Source organism: Zalophus californianus, chromosome 5 (genome assembly GCF_009762305.2).
Source record: "Zalophus californianus isolate mZalCal1 chromosome 5, mZalCal1.pri.v2, whole genome shotgun sequence".
NCBI lineage: Eukaryota > Metazoa > Chordata > Mammalia > Carnivora > Otariidae > Zalophus > Zalophus californianus.
This window is the reverse complement of record NC_045599.1, coordinates 20,874,933-20,901,441: the sequence shown is the minus strand read 5'-3', so window position 1 is coordinate 20,901,441 and position 26,509 is coordinate 20,874,933. Positions and strand designations below refer to the sequence as shown.

The following is a 26,509-nucleotide window of genomic DNA, read 5'->3' as shown; positions in this document are numbered from 1 at the left end:
GAACACAAAGCTGAAGAAGGACAGATTCTGATTTCAGTTACTAGGCTCCGTGGTCTAACGGGACAGAACTTGTCACAAAGACTTTTGGTTCTGCTTGACAGTAAAAGGTACTTATGATTTCCACCAAATTAAGTTGCCTTTTTTTTTTTTAACCCTCTCAAGGAAAGGAGCTCCAACAACTTCGCTCATTAGTGTAGCTGTCACAAAGTAAGTATGTGTGGCTTTCTTTTTCCTGAGTGTTGAATAATCTCAAAGGGTGATCAGTAGGCCCTGGTTTTTAATTCAGTGTGGAAGGGTCACATTTACTTAAGCATGGAACTTGGATAGCCTCTTTCTCCTTGGATTGTAGTAACATTTTGATAATCATTTTACAGCATATGGAGCTCTTTCAGAGCCATATCATTGAACTCTTTGGAAACATGCCAGATATTGATTAACATGTTGAAATTGAGCTCTTATAAACCTTTATGTCACTTGGCAAATAAAAACAAATCCAGGGGAAAGGAAGTCATGCAATTTAGGAGCTGTATTTAGTAACTGCTGAACGTGTTCATGGTTTTGACTTCTACCCAGCTACTGCATTTATTGCTTTTGTTCAATCAGTGGTTAGCAAAACAGAAAGAAATGACAACACTGTTCTACTGATTCTAACAATGTCTGAAATGTACTTCATTTTTGGATTACAAAAAATTTTTTTTCATTTTTGAGAACTTGACAAATCTGATTAGGTCATAAAATCAGTGTTACTGTTCTGTCATTGTGGAATTTAGAGCCTGTATAGAGGAGGGTGCCTTCCCATGTAGAGTGATGATTGTCGACAGTCCTTGATGTTCCGTTGGTTGCATAGTCTGCCTTCTCTGCTAGAAGAATTGCTCATAGGAAGCATGTGGCGTCTCTATGGAAGAGGGTCCTTAATGTTAGAAGTTCAGTTAGGGACAGTGGCTTAGGAATTGAAACGTGGGCTGAAAAAGAGAGTAGTGTGTGTTAGTATTTGCTTGAAAGGAATATGTGATATTGAGGAAACTTATCCTCCAAGGCAAGATAATTAAATCGAATAATTAAATTATTATTAATTAAAATTTATCATTATAATTATACTTAAATTATAATTAAGTAATACAGACAACTGTAATCTGCAAAACACATGAGACATGAGACAGGACACAGCTATAAAAATGATGATGTTCCCAGGCAGTTTTTTTGGTTTTTGGGTTTTTTGTTGTTGTTACAGGTTTTTTTTTGTTGTTGTTTTTGTTTTTTCTGGGTGCGAAAAGGTGGTTTTATTAAAGCACGGGGCCAGGACCTGTGGGCAGAAAGAGCTGCCTCCCAGGCAGTTTAAAAAACAAAAAAACTCAAAACAGTTACTCTTGATATAGTAAACAGACTTGCCAGTTGTTATTAAGCAGCTGGTTTAAAATACCTATTTTGATAACAGTTCCAAATGTTCTAGGTGATTGCTGCTTTGAGCTTATTTTTGTATTTGCGCTAAACAGTCTGAGGGGGGCACCTGGGTGGCTCGGTCATTAAGCGTCTGTCTGCCTTCGGCTCAGGTCATGATCCCAGGGTCCTGGGATCGAGCCCCACATCGGGCTCCCTGCTCTGTGGGAAGCCTGCTTCTCCCTCTCCCCCTGCTTGTGTTCCCTCTCTCGCTGTGTCTCTGTCTGTCTAATAAATAAATAAAATCTTTAAAAAATAAATAAATAAACAGTCTGAGGATTTGAAATGTTCATATGGGAACATGGCCGACTCCAGATAATTTTTTTTTTTTTAAGATTTTATTTATTTGACAGACAGCTGACCCACAGTACCCAAAATGTCTTGGAACAATTCCGTAGGCAGAGCTCTTAGCTACCCACAAGGGACATGAAGTTCCAAGAGTCCCTGTGCTCAGGGACGACCAAAAAGCCTGAGGTTCCCATTTCCAGTTCTCCCGTTGTCATCCCAGTCTAGGTGGAGTTGACCAGTTCAGGGGTCATGTCTAACGTAAGTCATGCTGTGTCTCTGTAGCCTTGTTGATATTCCAACATTTACCAGGCAACCAGGGCAGCACAACCAGAGAGTTAACCTTCTTCAGAGAGGCTCATGCAGTACGGGAGATGGTTCGGTGAACGCCTAGGTGCAAAGCAGAATCCCCACCCTTGAAGAATAGTCTGTCTCCTTACGCAGACAGTAGATATACCCTAAGTCCCTGGAAGAAATTGTACAACCTGACATCTCGTCTCAAACACGACTGCTGCATGTGTGATCCTTGATGGACAGGAAAAAAATCGCTATCAAGGACATTTTGGGGGACAGTTGGAGAATATATGTATAACAAAGAGATCTTTTTTATGGAAGTGGGTATAGGATTTAGATTTTTTGGTGAAATTTAAATTAGAAAGTTGCTGGAAGGTTAGGATGATAGATGAAAAGAGCCTTGGCTCTCTCTGGGCCTGAATGCCTCAGGATGCTCAAAATGAATGAAAAGAACCCAACGTCAGAGAAACCAGGATCACTGGAGCCCTTTTTTACAGCTCATTGTCAGATTTAAGTGGCATTGAACTGTGTTTAACTCAAATAACGTAAGTTGTAGGATAATGTTTAAGAAAAAGCTCTGCTGGCCCACAGTGCTCTAGCCTGCAGGCTGCTGATACTTCTGGACTCAAGGATTTGGTGCGAGGCCAGTGGGCACTAGTCTTGAACTCACTTAGGTGCTGCCGGCAGGTCCAGCCCCCTCTACTCTGTCTCCTCAGTGGCTCCTCTAAGTTTGAAGCCCGTTCCCTGTTTCATCCTCAACCACTTACCTGGCTGTGGTATCTCTTTGCAGCGACGTGTTGAACCTTCTCATTTGCTGATGGGAACCAACTTTCCTTTTCTTCGTTTTTCTAGGTTATGGTCCTTATTCCTTTTTATGTCTTTCCCTCATTTTAATGGACTTGGGGCAAGAGACCAAAAAAATGCCCTAAGATCAGCCTGCCATCTTGAATCCAGCCATGTGTTCAGAGTTGGGCAGAAAATCTTTGAAAACAATGAACACTTGAGCTACCTGACCAGTGCATTGTGTCTTTGACTTTTGTGCATGTATTTTTCTTTTTTCTTTTAAGAGAGAAGTGGTGGGGGGCGGGGAGGGACAGAGAGAGGGGGAGAGAAAATCTTAAGCAGGCCCCACACCCAGTGTGGAGCCTGATGGAGGGCTGGATCTCCCGACCCTGAGATCATTACCTGAGCTGAAATGAGGAGTCAGACGCTTAACCGACTGAGCCACCCAGGTGCCCCATGTATTTTTCTTCTTAAGATTTTAGGGAAAATAAGTTGTGTTTTTAAGGTGTTGGAAAATCTTATGTCTAATATGTCAGGTGACATCCAGGCCTGCGTGTTTGGGGTGGGAGGTAAGGGAAGGGGGGAGAGAGTTGCAACAGGAAAGTCAGGTGGTGGGAAATTATTCCTAGTTTAAAAAAACCCTTAGAAATGAAATTGTTCCCTTTCTTAGTAATTGTTTTTCCCTTTCTAGGATAATAGCCAAGGTCCTGGAGGACAACCAGCTGCCTGGTGCGATCTGTTCCCTGACCTGTGGTGGAGCGGACATCGGGTAGGTCAGTGGGCCCAGAGCAGCTCTCTGTTGAAGGATTCCGGGTCGATTGGTGAGGATCATCTTTATTAGAGTAATGAAATCCAGGACAGCTGAGGAGGGGAGAGGGACTTTTTTCGGATCGTTATTATCACATACCTCATTGGGCTTTGCCTTTATTGGAGGATGAGTAAGAATTATCTTTTTAATTGCCCAGAGCTAGTTTTGTGAGGTGTTTATAGCCTAAAATAAGAAACTCCTGTAACTTTGGGAAGTGTGTGGCTTCCTGCCACTTAGTTCGTAGAGGTGCTTACTTAGAAAGCCAAACCGTGGAATTGGATGGAGTCTGGTGTCTCACCCCTTCAGCTGAGAACCTGTCCTGTTGTCTAGGTTCCTCAGCTGAACAAAAAAGGGACCTCTGGAGATATGGCATCTTTTTAAAATATGTATTGTTTTTAGAAAATGGCTGTATAAATCACATACTGTAAAATTCTCTCTTTAAAAAGGTACAATTGAGCGGTTTTTAGAATATTCACAGTGTTTGCAACCATCACCATTATTGTCTTCGAGAACATTTTCATTATACCAAGAAGGAGCCTTATCCCCATTAGCACTCACTTGGCATCCCCTCCCTTCCCCCCGGCAACCACATTAGCACTCACTTGGCACCCCCTCCCTTCCCCCACCCCGGCAACCACTCATGTACTTTTTGTCTCTCTAGATGTGCCTTTTGGGGGACATTTCATGTAAATGGAATCCTACAACATGTGGGCTTTGTGTCTGGTTTCTTTAACTTAGCGTGGTATCAGAGCCTCTTAAGCTGGGAGCTATAATTGCCCTGATCCATGATGAAAGTTGAAGTTACTACTACTGGCCTAGACTTCAATTAGGTGTGCTCTCATCAGAGTCACAACCCACACTGGTTTTGTTGAAACATTGGTCTCCCTCCTTCACTTACCATGCTACTCCACTTACTGGTCAGTCTCAAAAAGGAATAATACATTTGTCCTTTTGATAGAAATGAGAAAATATTAGGAAATACAACTTCTACATGTAGAGTACCTAGTGAAATATCATCTACATGTCATTTACAGCATTGTAACAAAAGACCTAGTCTTTTGTGCTCTTTGAGCATCCAGTCCTTCACATGGGTCTTGGACTAGCTCAGATGGAGGAGTGTTTGCAGGCGTGCCTTAAGTAACAGCCACTCTGAGTATCAGTGCTCATGTTTGCTGGGCTGAACCTGGGGACATCTGCATGCATTATCCCATCAAGCTGTCCCAGCCCAACGGTTAGTCTCATGCTGTGGCTGATCTGCTTGGCCCATACCAAGCCCTTTGAAGCCCAGAACCCAGAGCCAAGATATTCAGAACTATAGGGTCTGGTCTATATTTCTTAGAGGTAACTAGAAATCCTAGCACAGTCTTTATTTAAAGTGAGCTTCCAAGAGAGATACTTAGGATGTTTCCCTATAGTGTTCAGACTTTTAATTTTTTTTTTTCTTAAGATTTTATTTGTTTGACACAGCACAAGCAGGGGGAGTGGGAGAGGGAGAAGCAGGCTCCCCACTGAGCAGGGAGCCCGATGCGGGACTTGATCCCAGGACCCTGGGATCATGACCGGAGCCGAAGGCAGCTGCCCAACGACTGAGCCACCCAGGCGCCCTTCAGACTTTTAATTCTTAAAGGAATTAATAGTTTAGGAGTGTGCAACATAATTGGGGTGCTCACCAAGGAAATACTAAGGTTATGATGTATAGGAAAGACTTTCATCCTTTATTTTTTTATATACTTATTTGAGAGAGAGAGAGCACTCAAGAGTGAGTGGGAGGAGGGACAGAAGGAGGGAGAATCCTGAAGCAGACACCCCACTGAGTGTGGAGCCTGATGTGGGGCTAGATCCCAGGACCCTGAGATCATGACCTGAGACAAAACCAAGAGTCGGCAGCTTAACGAACTGAGCCACCTAGGTGCCCCAGGACTTTCATCCTTAACAGTGTCCTCAAGGTGATTTCTGTGTACACAGAGCTCCCAAACCAGGTGAGCCTGTTGGACTGTATGGTTCTGCTTGTGAAAATCTAGTTCATTTTCATGAAGACCTTTCCTCGCGCTCTTGGGATAGACTTGTATCGCGATGAGGAATCCTGTCAGAGTGCTCTGGCCTGGTGCCAGTAGGTGGCGCCATTGCTGGGCTTCTCTGCCTGGGTGACCTTGTTTGTTCCCCTGCAGCACAGCAATGGCCAAAGATGAGCGGGTGAACCTGCTGTCCTTCACCGGGAGCACCCAGGTGGGAAAACAGGTGGCCCTTATGGTGCAGGAGAGGTTTGGTAAGTGTTGGCTTTCTCATGAGCATTGCTATTCCCTCAGCTGTGGATATGAAATCTCAAAGTTGGGTTTTTCTCCTTTCAGTGGGGACACCGGCCATGTTTGTTTGAATGTCCAAGTAAAAGAGAAAAGGGGTACAGTTATGAATGGGGAGACTGCAACCTTAAGAGCATAATTTGGGAAGGCATGTCATTTTTCCTCTAAACGACCAAAGCGAAATCCTATCAAATACATTTCTTGATTTCTGTCAGAAGTGTTTGGCAAGGATAATATCGACTGTCAGTTTTTGGCGGTTTTGCTGAATTTTGACTAACCCTAGCCTAAAGTGAGACTTGACTACTAAATCTGCCAGGTGTTTTGCTATAAAGGTGTTGCTTTTATTTGTTTATTTTCCCCATCCCGAAGGCATTGCCTTTAATTAATTTATTAAAGTAGGCTCCATGCCCAGCACGGAGCCCAGTGCAGGGCTTGAACTCAAGACCCTAAGATCAAGCGTCAGATGCTTATCCAACTGAGCCACCCAGGCACTCCAGGTGTTGCTTTTAAACAGGAAGTTTACAAGCCATTAGAGCTATTCAGTAAGGTCAGGTTGCAGGATTCATGATCACTATCCAGAAATCATTTGTATTCCTATACCTTAACGATGAACAGCCTGGAAATGAAATTCTGAAAAGACAATTGCGTTTACAGTAGTGTCAAAAAGAATAAAATACCTTTTTTAAAGAAAGATTTTATTTATTTATTTATTTGGGAGAAAGAGCACAAGCAGGGGGCAGGAACAGAGGGAGAAGCAGTTTCCCTGTTGAGCAGGGAGCCTGATGTGGGGCTTGATCCCAGGACCCTGAGGTCATGACCCGAGCTAGCTGAAGGCAGACGGTCAGCTGACTGAACACCCAGGTACCCCTAAAAGAATAAAATACTTAATAATAAATTGAACAGGGGCACCTGGCTGGCTCAGTAGGTAGAGCATGCAACTCTTCATCTTTGAGTTGTGAGGTGGAGCCCCACATTGGTGTGGAGGTTACTTAAAAATAAAATCTTAAAAAAAAATTAAAAAATCTGTGTGAAGTCTTTCACACAGAATACTACAGAGTATCGTTGAAGGAAATTAAAGAAGCTCTAAGTAGATGTAAAGACGTCCCATCTTCACTTTCTGGAAAACGGTATTGTTACAGCCTAAGAGCAATACTGCCCAAGTAATCTACAGATTGATTGCAGTCCCTTTCAAAGTGTCACCTGGCTTCTGTGCAGAAATCGACAGGCTGATCCTGAAATTTAGATGAACTGTGGAGGACTCAAAGCGGCTGAAACAGTCTTGAAAAAGAACAAATTTTGAGGACCCATACTTCCTGAAAACACAACTTGGTACAAAAATACAGTAATCAAGATGATGTATTGGCATAAGGCTAGACGTCAGGATCAATGAAATAACTGAGTCCAGAAATAAACCCTTCCAGTTATGGTCATTTGATTTTTGATAAGGGTGCCAAGACATTTCATTGGAGAAAGAGTAGTCTTTTTCAACAAAGGGTGCTGGGACAACCAGATATCCATGTACATAGGTATGAAATTAGACCCCTACTTCATCTTACACATAAAAAATAATGTTCCGAAGACCTGAACATAGGAGCCAGAACTGTCAAACTCATAGAAAAAAACGTAGGAATAGTCAAGGCAGTGGTTTCTTGGATATGACACCTAAAGCACAAGCAACAAAAGATTAAGTAGACTTCATCAAAAATAAAACTTCGGTGCTTCCAAAGAAACTTAACAAAAAGGTGGAAAGAGAAACCTACAGAATGGGAGAAGATATTTGCAGATCCTTTATTGATGAGAGATTTGTATCTAGAATAAATAAAGAACTCTTAAAATTCAACAATATGAAACACAACCCAATTAAAAAATGGGCAAAGCTTCTGAATAGATACTTGTTCGAAGAGCCACACCTGGCCCAAGAAGCTTGTGCCGGGGTGCTCAAGATCCTTAATCCTGCTGCTTCCACGAGCAGATTCAGCTCTTCCTTCTTTCCCCTTTTTCTTACTCAAAGCTGTAGTTGGTTATTCTCTTAAGTAGTAGTTTAGTAGAAGGATTATAGTCTTTAGAAACACGTATCCGTCTGCTGTCAGTTACAGGTTCTTTTCTTGGAGAGGGTTGGTGGTTATGAGTCTAGTTAGGGAGCACGTAGAGGAGTAGGAGGGTACGGAATGTGTAGGTCCCTTCCCTTGAGGCCAGGCCACAGGATCCCATGTTAGGTGTAGATTCCGCTGTTGCCTTCCTTTTCTTAGCAGGTAGCATTGTCGTCCTCTGTAGCCAGCCAGGCTATCATTAAATCCTCTGTTGTAGTAAAGACTGCAGCTGATAAGTAGCAGTGACTTCTGGTCACGACAGCCGCATCTCCTTATATTGTCCCCTGGGTGCTTAACTGTTTCAGAGCATTGGAGAGAGAACATATTCTCCTGCTGCCACAAGTGCTCCTGATATCACAAATAAGTAGTAGTTATTTACGTAGAAGCGGATTTTAAAGGGCATTTGAGGAAAGATATTCAAAAGATCAGCAGTAAACACGGCTCTGAAGTCGAGGCCAATCTCTGTTCTTTATTGCTGAGGTGTGTAAGGTAGGAATGGTGTTCGTAGCCTGCTGTGTAACTTTCCTGGAATGTAAGTTGGCATGTTTATCAGGAGCTCTAATAGACCTACCCTTTGGCCCTGACTGAACTAGATAATCAAGAGGTTGATGATCAGTGATCAGTATTATCCAACACGAGAGCAGGAGCTAAGTAAAATTTGTTCCATAGTATGCAGTGATATTTTTAAACAGCTCTTAACAACTTAGGAGAAGGTGTAAGAGCAAATTAGTTCCTGTGATGTCAAGAAAATATAAATGAACAGGAAAGAGATTTGAAGGCGCTGTATCAGATGATGAGGAGAGATTTCATGGTGACTCATGAGCCATAGCTTTCTGCCTATTTGATACTTTCTGATTTAAATTTTTTTTTTAATTTCTTAACTTTTTATTGGGGTAAAAGAAATGTGTCTGTATTTATATATTTATATATATAGTATATAACAAAATTTATCATTTTAACTATTTTAAGTGTGTACTTCTGTGTCATTAAGTACATTTTCATTGCTGGGCAACCGTTACCACCATCCCTCTCCAGAACTTTTTTGTTTTCCGAATTTTATCCTCATTAAAAACGAACTCCCCAATTCTGCCATCCTCCAGCCCTTCGCACATCATTCTGCTTTCTTTCTTCATGGATTTGACCAGTCTAAGAACCTCCTATGAGTAGCATCACCACCCAGTATTTGTCCTTCTGTGGCTGGCTTACTTTACATAGCATGTCTTAAAGGTGGTGGCATGTGTCATAATCTTCCTTTTTAGAGCTGGATAATATTTTTGTTTATTCGCTCATTTTTTGATGGACCCTTGGGTTGTTTCCACCTTTTAGCTATTGGTTAAGGACCCAGAAGTGGATTGCTAGGTCATATGGTAATTCTCTGGTTAATATCTTGGCAAATTACACAATTTCGCAGACTTACAGTTTCAGGGGGTATAATTTCACAATGAGAGAAAAGTTACAAGACTAACACAAGGAATTCCTATATACCTTTAATGAAATTCACCCAGTGGCTTCTGTGTTGCCCCATTTATCATTTTCTCTCTCTAGCAACATGCACGCATGCACATAAACTGTGGGTGCTTATTGGTTTATTTTTAACCTTTGAAGAAATGTTGAAAACATTGTGTTTCTTTACCACTAAATATTTTGGTGTATATCTTACCAGTACAGACCTTGTGCCATATAAGCACGGTACAGTTATGAAAATCAAGAAGTTTGACATGGATGCAATACTCATGCTACATTTGGAATCTGAAAATAAATTAAGAACGTGATTGAAATAGGCTGTGATTTCAGGCTGTCTTGCAGTGTGCGTTAAATACTAAAATGGGCTTTAATGTGTGTTTGTGTTTTTAAAGGGAGAAGTTTGTTAGAACTTGGAGGAAACAATGCCATTATTGGTAAGGCTGCTTTTCGTTTATTTTCTGTTCAGAATAGCTTTGGTAGCCACAGTGAACATAAAGAACTCTCATAGAAACTCATCCTGCCTCTGTTGTGTCCGTCTGAGACGTAATTTTGGCTTTCAGGATTTACTTGTGAGGCAGGACACACAGGTTTGAAGGCAGAGATGACTAGGGAGGACAGGTGTTCATGTTGGAAAATGCTACCTGGGGCTTAGAGCTTGTGCCCGAGACTTTCTAGTATGGCATGATTTCTTACTTTACCTTCTCCTGCTTTCTGAAAACTGCCCATATGTTTCTCTAGAATAAGTAATTCTTACCCAACTTCCTGATTCCTTTATATTTTAAAAAATTAAGTTGTCTGTAATGAAATAATTGAGTGCTTCTATACTGGAAGGAGCCCTTCCTTAAAGCTTTGTATCGTTTACCTGTGGGCTTGGAGTTGACCTGATTCTCTTTTTCGGTTGTTGGGCACAGAAGGAAATAGGCTACGAGCCTCTTCTGGATAGTGGACATCAGTAGGGTGATTGCTTGATAGAAGCATGGATTTTGTGATAAAAAGCAAAATTTGGTAATTTGCATATTGCCATCATTATCATCATGTGTAAATGCCTATGTATTTCTGGTGTACACCAGAAATTTAAAAAGTCTGTGGTGATGGCTTTATTCTGGTTGAACCCATCTGGTTAAAGAGCGTTCGTTCAAAAATATAGTTAGCATTTAGCGAGCACTGAGTATTCACAGATACTGTGTTCAGCTCTTTGGTCTGAGTTATTTCCTTTAATCCCCACAGTAATCCCATGAGGTACATACCATTATTAATCTCCTTTGACATCTGTACTGGGGTAAAGACCTTAGAGCTCATTATTCTGCTCTTATGTAATCCTTCCTGGAAAGAAAAGTTGCCCCCGTGATGTGAGCATGCTTCTAGCACAGGGAAATGCTGATAGTCTCTTACTGAGCTTTCAGGGGCATCACTTAGTACCAGTTAGCAAGTCTACTTGGCAATGCTGATGGGTATCTTTTGTCTCTCTAAGCTTTTGAGGATGCGGACCTCAGCTTAGTTGTTCCATCGGCTCTCTTCGCAGCTGTGGGGACAGCTGGGCAGAGGTGTACCACCGCGAGGCGCCTGGTGAGTGTGTCTGCGAGGGCACATGACGTCGAATGACATCTTCAAACCCCACTTAGGATCACATTGTACTGTTAGGATATGGTGTAGAAGTACTGCTAGAAAAATGGATTCTGCAGACGTGGTTGGCACATCTGTGGTCCTGTTACTCTCTTTCTTGCTCAAGGCAGATGGTGCTGATCAACCAGGGACTCTGCCTCACCCTCCACCCCAAACTAAAAGTGGATTCACGCTCATTGATTGGAGTTTGACTGGGGAATGAGAGCTGTTTTCAGTCTTAAACCTAGAACAATATGGACAAAGTCCAATGTCACTTAGAGAATAAAATCAGCTAAAAGTTTGGAGAATTTGCAAATCATTTGCTAAAAGATAGCCTTGGTTTTTTCATAAAAACACTTTAAGTAGTAAAATATTATTAAGATTTTTATTTTGGGCCTTTTAGTCTGGTATTAGATCTAGACTTGATATGGCATGGTTTATTGAAAAGCAAATGACTGTATGTTTGTTGTCTCTGTATGAATGCATAGTCTGCATACAAATGTATAGAACACATCCGTATTAAGAGCATATAGGGAGGATGTGGTTTAGCATCCGTGTGTGGGGTTTGGAAGGTTTAATCTCCATACTTAGATGTGAGCTAGATTTCAGTTTTGTGTGGGATACAACCCTGATGTTCATGACTTTGTGTTTTTATTCTCACCGTAGTGAGAATGAACCAATTCTTATAAGGTTGACATAATATAAATTAGAAAAAAAGAGATCTGGAAAGTAAGTCTCCTTTTTCTGTAACTTTTCATATTCATTTTTCATGTATTTTACAATTGATTATCTGTATTTCCTTCGTTGTTCCATAGTTGAAGCTCTCAAAAAAAAATCTGGGATAGGATGTTCATAGAACATTTACAATGTACTGAATTTGTTTGCTTTAAACATTTACTACGCTAATGCTAAGATGGAAATCAGTACTCCAAAAGATAATCACATGGTAAAATTTGAAGTGAGATGGAAGTCAAGCATTTGTCTATTTGGCTGAGTTTTACTTTTCCTTTGTGTGTTGGGGCAAGTGTACATAATCAGGCTTTATATTTACTGTTAAATGTTAGAGGATGTCATTAGTCACTGCCCAGATTGGTTTCCATAGGGACAGTTGGTGTTATGTAGAAAAATCCATTCCAGTACTGTGGACTTCTCCATGACTGTCAATCCATTTGTTACATGGAGACCAACCCAGAGAATGGATGGCTTGACAAGTTCATCTCCATCGGTGGGTACAGATCATGGAACTTAATATCCTACCTGGAGTGAGTCCAAGGGCAATCTTCCTGGTTGAGACCTCCCTCCCCGAGCCCTGCTTGGCCTGAGGCTAAGGGCGTGTTACACAGCATCAGTAGGCTGACTATTCTGCTGTGGTGTCTACTCACCACAACTGGGACAGGTAAACCTGAGGTTCTCTGGTAATTAAGATGTCAAACACGTTAGAACAAAAACAGGCTTAATTGATGTGTGAAGCTTGGCCAAATAGGTCCTTAGAAACTTGATAAAGGCATGGCTTAAAATTTTTTTCTAACATCCACCAAGTGGAAATTATTGCCTTAATGTAGTTAGAATTAGAAGTTATCTAATACTTTGCTTATGTTTTTAGAGGTCATAGTGTTTAAAAACCATTATGAGTTGTAAATCAGTACAATTATGGGAAATTGCACACTGTTAACAAATTTGTACTTTTGACTATTCTCTTGAACGTTTCTTTTTTCACTTAGTTTTTACATGAAAGCATCCATGATGAAGTTGTAAATAGACTTAAAAAGGCCTATGCGCAGATCCGTGTGGGGAACCCATGGGGCTGTGAGTATCTAGTTTATTTCAAAGATGTTCGTTTTTAACAACTGGTCATACCAGTGTTTCTGATCTTAGACTTTCTGTTTTTCCTTTCCTGAGAGGCCTGAGGGCATAAGAAGCAGGGTTATTGGGCACTTGGGGTATCACATCTGCTCCTAGCTTAGGATCCTGAGTGCTTAAGGTCAGCTGGTGGGTGAGCTTAGGACGTGGTGTTCAGATGGGATGACTCGGATGAGCTTTTCTCTCTTCACTTTTAAAATGCCCGCGCAAGCCACGAGCATCCTTGTGGAAGGCTGCGGGAGTCACCCAGCTGACTTGCCTGCTTCCACTTCTGGCTTCCAGAGAAGCCAGAGTGATTTTTTTTTTTTTAATGTAATTAGATGACAAATAAATCGCATTCCTGCTTCCTACACTCCAGTGACTGCTAACTGCTCTTCAGCTAAAACCTGGATTCCTTCCCAGTCCCTGTGGATCCGGCTCACAGTCTCTCATGATGGGACCTCTGCCTCCCCCTCCTACCCACCCTGACTTCCATGTACCGTTTGCTCCTTTGCTCCCTGAGCTCCAGCTTCTCCATCCTCACAGAGCTCCAAGTGTCCCAGGCTCCATCCTGCTGCCCTTCCCGTTGGAAATGCTCTTCACCCCGCTTTTCCCATGCCTGGTGCTCTAAGGTGCCACCTCCTCACTGAGGCATACCTGAATCCCCTTCTCTGTCCCCTGGTGCCCTTTAAGGCTCTGGATTCCAACAGCATCCGTCTCTTCCTGTTGAATTCCACAGCAGCTCCTGAGCCTGTGAAGTTTTGAGAGATTGATCTCATGGTCATGAATAAACGGAGCTTACGTTTTTTGTTTTAAAGATTTTTATTTATTTGAGAGAGCGAGAATGAGAGAGAACACATGAGAGGGGAGAGGGTCGGAGGGAGAAGCAGACTCCCCGCTGAGCGGGGAGCCCGATGCGGGACTTGATCCCAGGACCCCGGGATCATGACCTGAGCTGAAAGCAGATGCTTCACTGACTGAGCCACCCAGGCCCCCCGGATCTTAAATTTTAATGCAGTGCTCTGATTCTTTGATAGCCATTCCTTTAACCCAGGGGTTGACAGATTTGGCCTGCCCCCTGTTCATGTAGAGAAACTTTGTCAGGACACAGCCCCACCCCCTGGTTTCCATGTCTTCTGTGGCTGCTTTCGCCCCCCCCTCGCAGAGATGAGTGGTTGTGGTAGAGACCTTATGTCCTGCAGAGGATTCAGTATTTCCTGTCCTTTTACTGGGAAAGGTTGCGGACTCCTGCTCTACACTGGGGGGCTGTATGAAGAGATGGGGCTGTTCATTGGGAGAGCTCGTCTAACAATAAAATGATGCCATTCAGGGTGAGATTAAGAGCATTCCTTTTTCTCTGCAGCTGATGTTCTCTATGGGCCACTCCACACCAAACAGGCAGTGAACATGTTTCTGGGAGCAGTGGAGGAAGCAAAGAAAGAAGGTGGCACCGTGGTCTATGGTGGCAAGGTAATGACACCTGGGCTTAGTAGTGACACATTTTTGCTTCCTTAGGCACAAGCAGGGCTGTGGGCAGATGGGTGAAGGGTCTCCTGCTGTGTTTTCTTTTCTCCATCCATTTTATAAGGGGGAAATCAGTGTTTTGGTGAGTGACAACATAAAATGCATGGAGCACTTCTGGAAGGACACACAGGAAACTCAGAGCCGTGGTTGTTGTTGAATTGAGTCCCTGGGAATTGGTATGGAAGGGAGACCTCCTTTTCCTGGGACAGTATAAGACTTTGTATTCAGAGCAGTCAGAATCCGTATTTAGTGGTTACTTTTAAAAGGCAGGGTATCAAAAATGGGATCCTAGGTAGTTTGGCCATAATAGGCATCTTTGCTGCCAGCATTTTTACCAAAAACATTATTGTTGCATAACTAATTGGTTATAAAGGCAATTTTGGCATAAAGGGTAATGAAAATAATGAGCATAACTGGTTGGCTGTTTGGTTGGTCAGTATGTTAGTATGTCACTCTAATCAGTGGGTTGACAGTTGGGTTTCATTTCTCCATTGATGTAGTATTCCCATTTTTATACTGTATAAATTTTAGCCCTCATGATGGTCTATGCAGTGGTGCAGAGTTTTGAACTCCTTTCCCACAGAACTGTGGACTTTGCATTTCCCATAGAACTTTGAAATGTCTGTCAATGGACACGTGAGGACATGGCAAGGACAAACAACAGGGTAGAAGACTTTCACAGCGCAATACAAAGCTCAGTTAGAAATATGCATCTTGGTATTTAGAAACTGATACCTCTCTTAACAAAGGAAGAAATTTTAGCAAAAAAAGAAACAGGAGTCAAATCAACAAGCAAGAAAATGTGTAATACTATAAATGAGAGATTTTGAAGACAAGTAATTAAGTACAATCCACAAAATCAGTTATTTGAACAGTATTGGCTAACCTACAGTTTTGTTTTGTTTTTTTTTTTTAAGAATTTATTTCCGAGAAAGAGCATGAGCGGGGTGGGGGAGGGGCAAAGGGCGAGGGAGAAGCAGACTCCCCACAGAACAGGGAGCCCCCCACGCAGGGCTTGATCCCAGGACCCTGAGATCATAACCTGAGCCAAAGGCAGACGCTTAACTAACTGAGCCGCCCAGGTGCTCCACTGGGTCATTAAAGCAATAGGAATTCACTTTGCTCACAGTTCTTGGGACTGAGCTAAAGTCAGTTGGTTTCTGGTGAGGCCTTTGTTCCTGGCACACAGACCACGCACACGGCCGCCTCCTCAGTGTCCGCACATTGAGTGTGGAGAGAATAAGTCTCTGGTATCTCTTTCTCTTTTTGTAAGGACTTCTATTCTGTCAGATTCGGGCCCCACCCGTGTGACCTCATTTAACTTTAATTACTTCCTTAAAGGTCTGTCTCCAATTTCAGTCACACTGGGGGGGTTAAGGCTTCCACGTAGGAATTTGGGGATGGGGTATAATACGGTCTTCAGACAGTATAAATGACCTATTTTTACATTATATAAACTTTTTAAAAAGCCACCTGTCACTGTTTTTTCAGTGTCACTTGGTCATGTCACATGTCACAGCTTTTGCTCCTTCACTCTTTTTTCTATATTTCTCTGACCAACTAAGTTAGTATCAACAGGAGACAGAGAAGATTTTTGTTCATGGTGGGAAGTTACTTTGGGGAAACAATTTATCTGTATAAATGGTGTTTAATTTTTTCTCTCCTAAGTATAGGGAAAGCTTGTGTCCTCTGACCCGAAGTACCAGAAAGCAAAATGCCTTCATTCTCATTACTTTATTTCTCTACTGAAGGTCATGGATCGCCCTGGCAATTACGTAGAACCGACAATTGTGACAGGTCTGGCCCACAACGCGTCCATTGCACACACAGAGACGTTTGCTCCGATTCTTTACGTCTTTAAATTCAAGGTAAAAATGGATTCTGTTTCCCTTTTCTTGAGTTTGATGTTGAAACCACTGCGAAGACTAAAGAAAATGAAGGTGTATGAAATTACACTCGGTTAGCCTTTCGGGAGGTTTTAGGAAGTCACTGTGATAGTAGGAGTTTGAAGGTGCAGGCTAAACCGTGATGAGATGAACACTATATACTGTGGAACATGTCGGGCTCGCTGTCAGGGAAACCAAGGCAGGCTGAGGTCCAGATTGGAATTTATGGAGACTGACCCTCCTTCACGTGTCACCTGTTCTGAGCTGTGTAGGTCTGATGGTCAGCTTCCACACGGAAGGGACCAGATAGTCCCATAGCCTGAGTGCTGAGTATCAGCAGACAAATGAGAAGCTACATGAGCGATCTAAGACTTAGGGTTGTAACCTGTATCCATGGACAGACTGGGGGTTTTAGCAGATAGAAAGAGCTAGAGGGTCTGCTTTCCCACCATGAGACAGGCTCAAGCCATGCCAGCAAATATTTAGCAATCGAATCAAGGTTTGAATGTGCCATGATTAATAGTTAAAATATAATAATGAGAATCACATCTTTTTGCAATTATAGTATTGCTTTTTATTTTTAAAAGATTTTATTTATTTATTTGACAGTGAGAGAGAGCACAAGTAGGCAGAGTGGCAGGCAGAGGGAGAAACAGGCTTCTCACTGAGCAGGGAGCCCGATGTGGGGCTCGATCCCAGGACCCTGGGATCATGACCTGAGCCAAAGGCAGACGCTTAACCGATTAAGCCACCCAGGCGCCCCAGGACTGCTTTTTAAAAACCTTGATTTAAATCGTCTTAGCGTTGTTCATGTCATGTGACTAGAGAGGATAATTTTATGTTTTGTACTGTGTGTATGTGAGTGAATTCTTGAGTAAATTTTTATTTAGTGTATCTTGCCTAATCTGTAAATTGGGGATAATATAAAACCTGTGTCATTGGATGAGGATTAAATACCTAAATGCGTGCAAAGTGCTTAGGTCAGTGGTTTGCATATAGTAGGAGCTCAGTATATGTTAGCTCCTAGATGGAGTAGCTTGAATGGAAGCATGTCCTCATCTCTTTTTCTCAGAGTACAATTAAGGGAAAACCCCACAAAGCTGTATATAAGAGAAACAGAATTAGTAAGAGATGGAGATTTTAGTTTACTTTTGTGCGCTGAAATTGTACTGGTACATCTCATGAAATGTACCATCGTGAACTTTGACCTGAACGCTGCATCCTCTAACATCTTCCATTGTCTGTCCTTTCAGAATGAAGAAGAAGTCTTTGCTTGGAATAATGAAGTGAAACAGGGACTTTCAAGTAGCATCTTTACCAAGGATTTGGGCAGAATCTTTCGCTGGCTTGGGTACAATTTGTCTATTTTGAGAATTTACATAAGCCTAATTTGTGTGGTGAATGGGCTTACAAAAAAGAAAACGAAACCATCGTAGTTGAAAGACCATTTTTGAGCATTGAGAGTCTTAGCGGTTTTGTTTGGATTTTTTGTTTCTTAATTTCCTATATGTTGCTCTCAACCATGCTTCCCTTTCTACACACAGGCCGAAAGGATCAGACTGTGGCATTGTGAACGTCAACATCCCCACGAGTGGGGCTGAGATTGGAGGTGCATTCGGTATGTAGAGAATCCTTTTCCATGTTGGGGGCAGTAGGTTAGATGGTCGGGGTATCATAACAAAACACCATGGCGGTGGTGGCTTGAGCAGCAGAAATTGATGTTCTCAAGTCCAAGGTTAGGGTGTTGGCGGTGCTGGTTTCTCCTGAGGCCTCTCTTCAGTCCTTACGTGGCCTTTTCTCTGTGCCTGCCCATACATCCCTGGTGCCTCTTCCCTTCCTAGGACACCAGTCCTATTGTTACAGGGCCACACCTTTATGACTTCTTTTTGGGGCTTATGGCTTCTACCTTAATCACCTCCTTGAAGGTCCTTTTGCCAAATACAGCGAAGTATTGGAAGTTAGGTTATCTAAGTATTGGAAGTTAGGTTTTCAACATAGGGATTTGGGGGGGGTACACAATTTGGGCAGCGAAGGCAAAGCAGTAGTAGCTTTTAGAAAAGTTTGACCAAGAAACCGAAATAATAGAACCTGGTAAGAATCTGGTCTAACATGCTTATGAGGAGCTTATGTGCCATATTCAGAGTGATTGTCCAAGATCTGACTTTTTATTCTCAAACAGCATCACATTGGAGCCGGGGCCCTTAGCCTAGGATATGTGACCCCTTGAAATGGTGGCATCTCTTTTTTGGGGGGATGGCCTATGACCCAAAGAACATTAAGAACCCCTGGCTTTAGAGATAAGCCAGATTCTGTCACACGAAAAACTCTGGTTTTTAGTTGCAAAGGGGTGTGGTAAGTGTTAAACATTAGCTTTTATTTTAGATAAAATCCCAACTTGTTTTTTTACACTGGGTTCTGCTTGTATTTTCTCTTAATAAGCCTTGAGTTCTTAATGCTTAAATTGGTTAATAGTTTTTTTTTTTTAAGCCGTCCCAACCAACAATCGTGTGTTAAGCATTACAACCAAAAATGAGGGAAAGTATAGTGAAAACAGATTACCTTGTTTATACTTAAATGTATGTCTGTATATGTATAGAGAAAAACATACATGCATTAATATCTCCAACAGTTTAAATCGTTCAAGGCACTTTTTAATGTTTTAGCCCAGTGTTTGCTGCCCTTAATATTCAGTGTGCCGACTTTGACGAAAGGTTCCTGCTTTCCTTCGGGCTCGGCCCTGGTGGCCTGTGTGCACCATTGTCCGTCTCTCCCTCTGCAGACCTTTATTCCCTGTTTGTAGCCCACACTACTTTGTGCACCTTACTGTTCTTCCTTGGAGCCTGCCCCAGTTAATTTTTAAATGGGAAAGGGGGTTCTCCCACTTACCTATTCCGGCTTCATTCCCGTTAGCAACTACTATGAGTAAATTTACCTTTTTTTCCCCTTACTTTTTTCACTTTTTATTTATTAGTTATAAGCAATCTCTCCATCCATCGTGGGTCTGGAACTCACAGCCCTGAGATCCAGAGTGGCATGTTCCACCGACTGAGCCAGCCAGGTGCCCCTACTTCAGTTTTTCAAAGTAGTGTGCTTTAACTGCTTACTCTTTCTCCACTTGAGACATTATTTGTTGACCCTCTGTTAGCATAGATGAACTTTCTTAAACCTTCCTCTTCTGTGTGTGTGACATGATGCTATCATGCTCGGTGAGGTCAAGAGGAAACCAGAGGAGCCAACCACGCTTCTCCGTGTTCTCCCCCTCAAAGTCACACAGGATGTGCTCCATTCTTCCAGCAACGGATCGGGACGACAAACGTGAAATGTCATCTACCAGGAAAACTCATGAGTGACTCAGCACCCAAGGCTTTTGTTGGGGGCTGGTCACCCAGGCCTCCTTTCCCTGGCATATACTGAAACTCCAGACTGCCTGAAGGAGAAAGCAGGGGTTTAACATAAACTGCATTGTTCCAAAACAGCTGAGGCCCCGTGAGACACTTGTATCATTTGGGAGGAGTTTTATGTCCGTGTAGGGAACTATTTAGCAGCCAGGTTTCCACAGGCAGCAACATTGCAAGCAGACCTGCTGTGTCTTTCCTGCACAGTTTGCAATAATTTTTCCTCAGACTTTTGCAGTTGTTATTCATTTGCATTATGATTTCTGGTATCGTGGATGAAGAGCCCAGTCCACTTTGATTTCCAATCTCTTTTTTTTTATTTTTTTCCTATTTAAAAAAATTGGGGGGGTCTCCTATTTATGTCAGTGGAGATCTTTGTAAAAATTTTTCTTGGACATTGGGCCAGTGATTAGCTTTAGAGTATTGGGGCTCATAATTTTCAGTGCTGGGGTGTTTTTGCTAGTTCTGTTTTGGTAGTATTTTTTTTGACAGTTTTTTCCCCTTTTTCTCTCTTTTTTTTAAGGTTTTATTTATAGAGAGAATGTTGGGGGGGGCATAGGGAGAGGGAGAGCAAGAATCTCAGACTCCATGCTGAGCCTGACTCAGGGCTCGATCTCACGATCCTGAGATTGTGACCTGAGCTGAAACCAAGAGTCAGACAATTGACTGAGCCACCGAGGTGCCCCCACTTTTTAAAGTAATCTCTGCACCCAATATGCAGCTTGAATTTAAAATCCTGAGATCAAGAGTTGCATGTTCTACTGACTGAGCCAGTCAGGCACCCCAATTTTTCTCTTTTTCTAAATACCGGAACTATTACTTGAATGTTATCTCTTGAAGAATTGTCTAATTTTGTTATCTTTTCCCTCCTATTTTCCATCTTTTTTTTTTTAATATGGGAAATTTCCTCATTCTTTTAAAAGATTTTTAAAATTTAATTTAATTTATTTTATTTTTATTTTTTTTTAAGATTTTATTTATTTATTTGAGAGAGAGAGAATGAGAGATAGCACGAGAGGGAAGAGGGTCAGAGGGAGAAGCAGACTCCCTGCTGAGCAGGGAGCCTGATGTGGGACTCGATCCCAGGACTCCAGGATCATGACCTGAGCCGAAGGCAGTCGCTTAACCAACTGAGCCACCCAGGCGCCCAAATTTAATTTATTTTAAAGATCTATTTACTTTAGAGAGAAGAGAGAGAGTGCCTGCGTGCTGGGTGAGGGGCAGAGGGAGAGGGAGAGAGAGAATCTCAAGCAGACTCCCCGATGAGCGCAGAGCCCAGTGCAGGGCTCAATCCCACGACCCTGAGATCATGACCTGAGCTGAAATCAAGAGTCGGATACTTAATCGACTGAGCCACCCAGGTGCCCCTAGGATTTTATTTTATTTTATTTATTTATTTATTTATTTATTTATTTATTTTAATTTTTTTTAAGATTTTATTTATTTGACAGAGAGAGAGAGCGTGACAGCAGGAACACAAGCAGGGGGAGTGGGAGAGGGAGAAGCAGGCTTCCCGCGGAGCAGGGAGCCCAATGCGGGGCTCGATCCCAGGACCCCGGGATCATGACCTGAGCCGAAGGCAGACGCTTACCGACTGAGCCACCCAGGTGCCCCTAGGATTTTATTTTTAAGTAATCTCTATCCCCAGTGTGGGGCTCAAACTCACAATCCCAAGATCAGGAGTCAGTGGCACACTCCACCGACTGAGCCGGCCAGGCACCTGCTCAGATTTTTCTTCTAGCTCTTCTGTTGAGTGATTTCTCCTGTGCTGTTACTAAAAACACCACCAGGACTTGTGCTTTGATGGCACGCTAGTACATAGTATCCTTTTCTTGTTTTATGGAATCATTACCTTCTTATGATAATAAGGACATTCATCTTATATTTCAGAATATTATAAAAGCAGTGTATATATGTTATTGAAAATTGTATATAGCTAAGCTTAAATGAGAAAATTATATTTCCACTGTCCAGAAGTTCCCCGTCTTAATATCTCGTCTAATGGTAAGGTTGGTTTTCTTTTCTTTCTGGCAGATTTGTTGCCTCTTTATTCCTTCTGCGGTTCCCCCCCCTTAGTTATTTTTTCCTGTGTATTTGGTCTCTGTCTTTTGTTTGTAGAGGAGATACGCTGAGCTAAATGTGAACTCATTGGTCAGGTAGCTCTGGTCTCCTTTTGGTGTGTTTCTCTCCGTGCTACCAAGTAGAAGCTGCACCCGGAGAAACTGCTCACGATTTGTGAGCTGCTTGTGTATTTGTCTAGGAGGAGAAAAGCACACCGGAGGTGGCCGGGAGTCTGGTAGTGATGCCTGGAAACAGTACATGAGAAGATCCACTTGGTAAGAAAAGGCTTTGGGAGGGTGGGTTTGAGCTGCAAGCCATTGGAATGTGCTTTTCTGCTGTTCCACTGCTCTGTCTTCGTGTGGCTTCACTTCAGTTTGGTTTTGTAACGAACTGCGGCTGTCCCCTCCCGGGGCATCCATCCTGTACTGTTACTTCTCTCCCTTTCTTGTCCCACTTCAGCTAGTGCCCAGGGCTCGACTGTGAAACTGTGTCAGTGGTGGTTTCTCTCTGGAGATACCAGAGGAGCAGGACATTGGAGGGTCAACCAGTAGGAGAGAGTGGGAGAAGCTGTACTTTCAGTTTTCTCCTTGGGTGGGGCCAGCACCCTTGCAGATGGTAGGAGCAGTAGCAGAGGGGAGGTGTGCAGGGCCCCTGCAGGCCACAGGAGTGAGCATGGCTCTCGATGGTGCATTGGCTCGTTTACCCAGCACACTGGTGACTAGTGCCGGAGCCTGCTTCAGGGAGACTTTTACTAGGAGTTGGTTGTTCTTCTACTTGCTATTTTGGAGTTGTTTTTTTTTTTTTTTTTTAATACTTTATTTATTGGGGGGTATATGAGCTGGGGGAGGAGCAGAGGGAGAAGGAAAGAGAGAATCTCAAGCCGACTCAACGCTGAGCGCAGAGCCCAGTGCAGGCCTGGATCTCACGACCCCGAGATCACGACCTGAGCTGAAATCAAGAGTTGGAGACTTACCTGACTGAGCCACCCAGGTGCCCCACTTGTATGCTGTTTTTCCTTTCCCTTAGATGGAAATATTTTTACCCAACTGTATTAAAACAATATGCAGGTCAGGCCCATGTGATGTTATGTTATAGAAAGAACACAGGTTGAGGATCCAAGGATGCTCATCTTAGTCTCAATTTATTGCTTCTCACTAGCCCTGTAACCTCAGGTGGATTCCCAGCCTTAGCCCCTTAGAGCCTCAGTGACTTGATGTCTGTCTGGAAATTCTGAGGTGCTTTTGGCTGTGCCTTAAGTCCCAGACACATGCACGCCCTCCTGGTTCCCATTCTTTGTTGTTGGGGGTTGGTTGGTTTGTTTGTTTCCTCGTTCCTGTTCTTTGAAGTCAGTTGCGTTCTTTTTACTTTTCTTGCGTACCTGACATCTAGAGTGGATCCCCATATTCTTGTGCCCTGAACACTATGAATAACATACTGGATACGTGTTTTTCCAGATTTCTGTGTTTCTCTCCTTTGTCTTTTCTCTTTTATAAAACTGGATCTGTACCACCCTTGTTTTGTACCCTAATTTTTCTCTTTACCAACTTGTATCTTGGACATTTCACCTTGTTATATATATAGAAATGCTAGATTTTCTTAATGGTATAAAATATTCTATATTATGTATATACTACCCTTCATTGAATTTGTTGTTTTTTTTTCCCCCTCTAGTACCATCAACTACAGTAAGGACCTTCCTCTGGCTCAAGGAATCAAGTTTCAGTGAAGGTGACAGTAAATTGACGTTACTTCAGATTTATAGGCATTCTTGCAACTCACTCTTCTGAAGATGAAGAAAATTAAGATTTGCCCTGAATAAATGCATCATTTTGATTACAACAGTGGCTAGTCTCTTAACCCTCAGGCCCCAGCTAAATCAAGACTTATTTTTTAAAAATAAAACTAAATTGTCTTGACATAGCCATATCTAGTAAAAGATAGGATAAATTTTTTGTTACTAGTAGTTTGTAAGTTTAAGAATTTTTTATTATAGTTTAGAAAAAAAAGTAGATGCAATAGGAGGAAATTGGAAAAACAGAATAGAATGGAGAAGAAACTAGAAGCCTTCTGGGTAGATGCAGGAACATCTGCTGAGTGTGAGTAAAGATTGCCGTAGTGAATATTGACTCACATTAGCCTCTAGTGTGTTTGCAGGGAGTGTGTTTGTGTTCCTTGCATGTGGATTAGCGCAGCACAGCACCCATGTGGAATGACTTGCTCTGTATGAAATGACTAAGGGTCTTTATCACCATTATGACTTCTCTTGCTCATATTGGCTTGTGTCACCACAAAAAAGATATGCATGGTGGACATAGGTTTTGCACCTGCCGAGGACTCTGTGTCTATGGAAAGTGTGTCTGGGTTTCTTACGCAGCCTTAGACCATTTTTATAGCTATTACATTTGTGCACTTGCCCTTGGATTTGTTTGGGGAGACTGACCATCTGTGTGTGGCAGCATGTGGTTTTTTTGTGAAAGGAGGAAAGTTTATTCATTCGTGGCTGAGAATCTGCCTCTTTCTCTTGGGAAGCTGAGCCTTTATAGTGGTTCAACCCAGCCTGTGGAGCCCACTTTGGCTCTTGAAGGTCTCGTCTTCCTGGCAGTCTACCCTACCGACCTGGGCAGAAGCCTTTCAAGAAGATGACATTTGTAGATAACCTGATGCATCAGGGTGTGTGGAGAGATTTGGACAACTGGCAAAGAGTGGGTTGAGTTAGGACAGAGAAGTAAGCAAATGAAAAAACAAAGCAATTAAAAATTTATCAGGGTGGGAAAGGTATTCATAATATGTCCCATGGCGTAGCTGGGGCTAGGGCTTACCAAGGCATGCTATTGTCAACCTTGAATATTAATTAAGTGAAATGCTGGTGATAGATACCTGTTGAGAGCATATGGGCAGGAAGAAGTCGGGGTTACATGAAAGAGGTGGACAGTTCCTGTTCTCTAGTGGAAAATCAGCAATGGCTAAAAGTACAGATGTAAGAAAGAGTTAAGAAAGGTTGATGGAGATAGGTAAATTCTGAAAGCAGTGTTGTCTCAGGAGGACAAATGGGAGGTCAGGTGTGGAGATGGGAGGGATGGCTGTTTCTCAGAATATGTCTTAGAGAACTGTTTGATTCTTTAAGTCAAGAGAATGTTTAACTTTGATAAAAATTAAAGCCCACAAAAAAGAAAATGATGTTGGAGAATGAGTTGCTTGGACGCATGCATTTCCAGCGCACGCGCGCACACACACACACACGTCTGCTCCGTATTGACCTAGGTCACCTTGAAACATCTCATGAAATGATGCTGCTGAAAACCAAATTTTCTCCATTTTTTAAAGTTCTTCGCAGACTGGATTGTGCTGTATTGAGATTATCTGTACTTTTTAAAATACGTAGTTGCTTAAGAAAATCATGCAATTTGGGCATTAACTTTAAAAAAAAAATCTTGTTATGGCTTTGTTTTGCCTTTTTTATTTTAGGTCACAATGTCTAAGTGTTTTAGCCCTGTCTTAGGGACTTTATTACTATCTGAAGAAAGTAAAGCACCATTTAAAACACTTAGGAATCACATGCTGACAGGCCATTGTTATTTTGTGAAATTGTGCAAGGTGATTTTGATTGAAATATTTTCTTATGTCCTGGGTTTTCCCAGCATATTATTTTTAAACAAATGTTCTAAGATAAGCTGTATCAGTGTTTGTTTTATCTTAAAATTTTTTACATTTGTAATTTCTCTTTTAGGTTTTTAAGGGAGGCTCTCTCCATCCTCCTGTGTATCTGTTAACGCCACGATATGGTGGCCAATTTTCTAGCGTGCTGGGGTGAGTGGCAGATCTAGTCTTATGTATAGAAATCAAGTAAAACTGATTCTGAACGCTTTTTCGGAAGCTAATTCTTCATAATTTTTCTACACGTTTCTAACAATTATGAGGACATATTTTTGTCATAATGCTTATTAAAAAATTTTGCTCTTAAATTGTCCCTCTTTGTTCTTTTTTAGTGACTCAACAAATAAATGTCACTTGTTAGTGTTTTGAACCAAGGAAGTTGAGATACACCTTTTGTGTGTGTTGTTAGGGTTTGTATTTTAAGGTGCTAGGGGCCCTGTACCGCTTCGTGTGATTACTGTTTCCGTTGAGCCCCTCCTGACTGCTGGCATCCAGTGCTGTAGCCATACTGCCATCTCCTGGCCCCCATTGTGGACAAGAGGGGTTGCGGTCAGCATGCCAGTTTCCACCACTGCAGTGAACCCTAAGTTTCTTGGCATCTTGCTGTACTTCTCCAGTCTCTGGAGACAGCATCCCACTGTCTGACCCTGGGATCCTGACTCTTGTAGTATAGGCAGGCATTGGAAGACTTGACTGTCCTGACCTCCATTTTGGGAGGCAGGCACTCACGAGGAAGACCTCACAGAATGGAGCCGAGGCAGTTTTCTCAAAGGGAATAGGGATGCTATTACTTTTTTCACTCCTCTCTTCCCTGCTATGCAGCCAGAGATCATTCTCTGTCCCTGGGAATGCTGAAGGGACTGAGGAGTCCAGGTCCTTGCTCTTCTGCCTTTCTAGCACTTCAGAGCTTTCTCCTGTTGCCTGCACTGTAACTTTACTTACCTGCCTATTTGCTGTAGGCATTTGCGCTGTTGATTGTCTGCAACTTCTACCCTTTCTATACTTCTCCCCTCTTGCACGTAACTGCTCATGTTTGGTTTTGAGATGTTTGTTGGCCTTAAAGGTTTTTAAGGGGAAGTGTGAAGAC

General features: G+C 42.4%; 1 protein-coding gene across 2 annotated transcripts in view; it reads left to right on the top strand.

Annotated features, from left to right (window-relative positions):
• The window catches only part of ALDH7A1 (aldehyde dehydrogenase 7 family member A1), a 42,525-nt gene extending 16,795 nt beyond the window's left edge, over nucleotides 1-25,730 (top strand). Inside the window, exons 7-19 of one of the 2 annotated variants that reach the window (XM_027605393.1) lie at nucleotides 163-207; nucleotides 3,491-3,568; nucleotides 5,776-5,873; nucleotides 9,854-9,895; nucleotides 10,933-11,027; nucleotides 12,785-12,869; nucleotides 14,266-14,372; nucleotides 16,178-16,294; nucleotides 17,566-17,663; nucleotides 17,857-17,930; nucleotides 21,968-22,043; nucleotides 23,440-23,496; nucleotides 25,496-25,730. In XM_027605393.1, coding sequence (XP_027461194.1) covers nucleotides 163-207; nucleotides 3,491-3,568; nucleotides 5,776-5,873; nucleotides 9,854-9,895; nucleotides 10,933-11,027; nucleotides 12,785-12,869; nucleotides 14,266-14,372; nucleotides 16,178-16,294; nucleotides 17,566-17,663; nucleotides 17,857-17,930; nucleotides 21,968-22,043; nucleotides 23,440-23,494 — 970 coding nt within the window. In that variant the 3' untranslated portion in view covers nucleotides 23,495-23,496; nucleotides 25,496-25,730. Of the gene's footprint in view, nucleotides 1-162; nucleotides 208-3,490; nucleotides 3,569-5,775; nucleotides 5,874-9,853; nucleotides 9,896-10,932; nucleotides 11,028-12,784; nucleotides 12,870-14,265; nucleotides 14,373-16,177; nucleotides 16,295-17,565; nucleotides 17,664-17,856; nucleotides 17,931-21,967; nucleotides 22,044-23,439; nucleotides 24,943-25,495 lie in introns of those variants that run through there. The other variant, XM_027605392.2, reaches the window with a different exon arrangement.
• The last annotated feature ends 779 nt before the right edge of the window (nucleotides 25,731-26,509 follow it).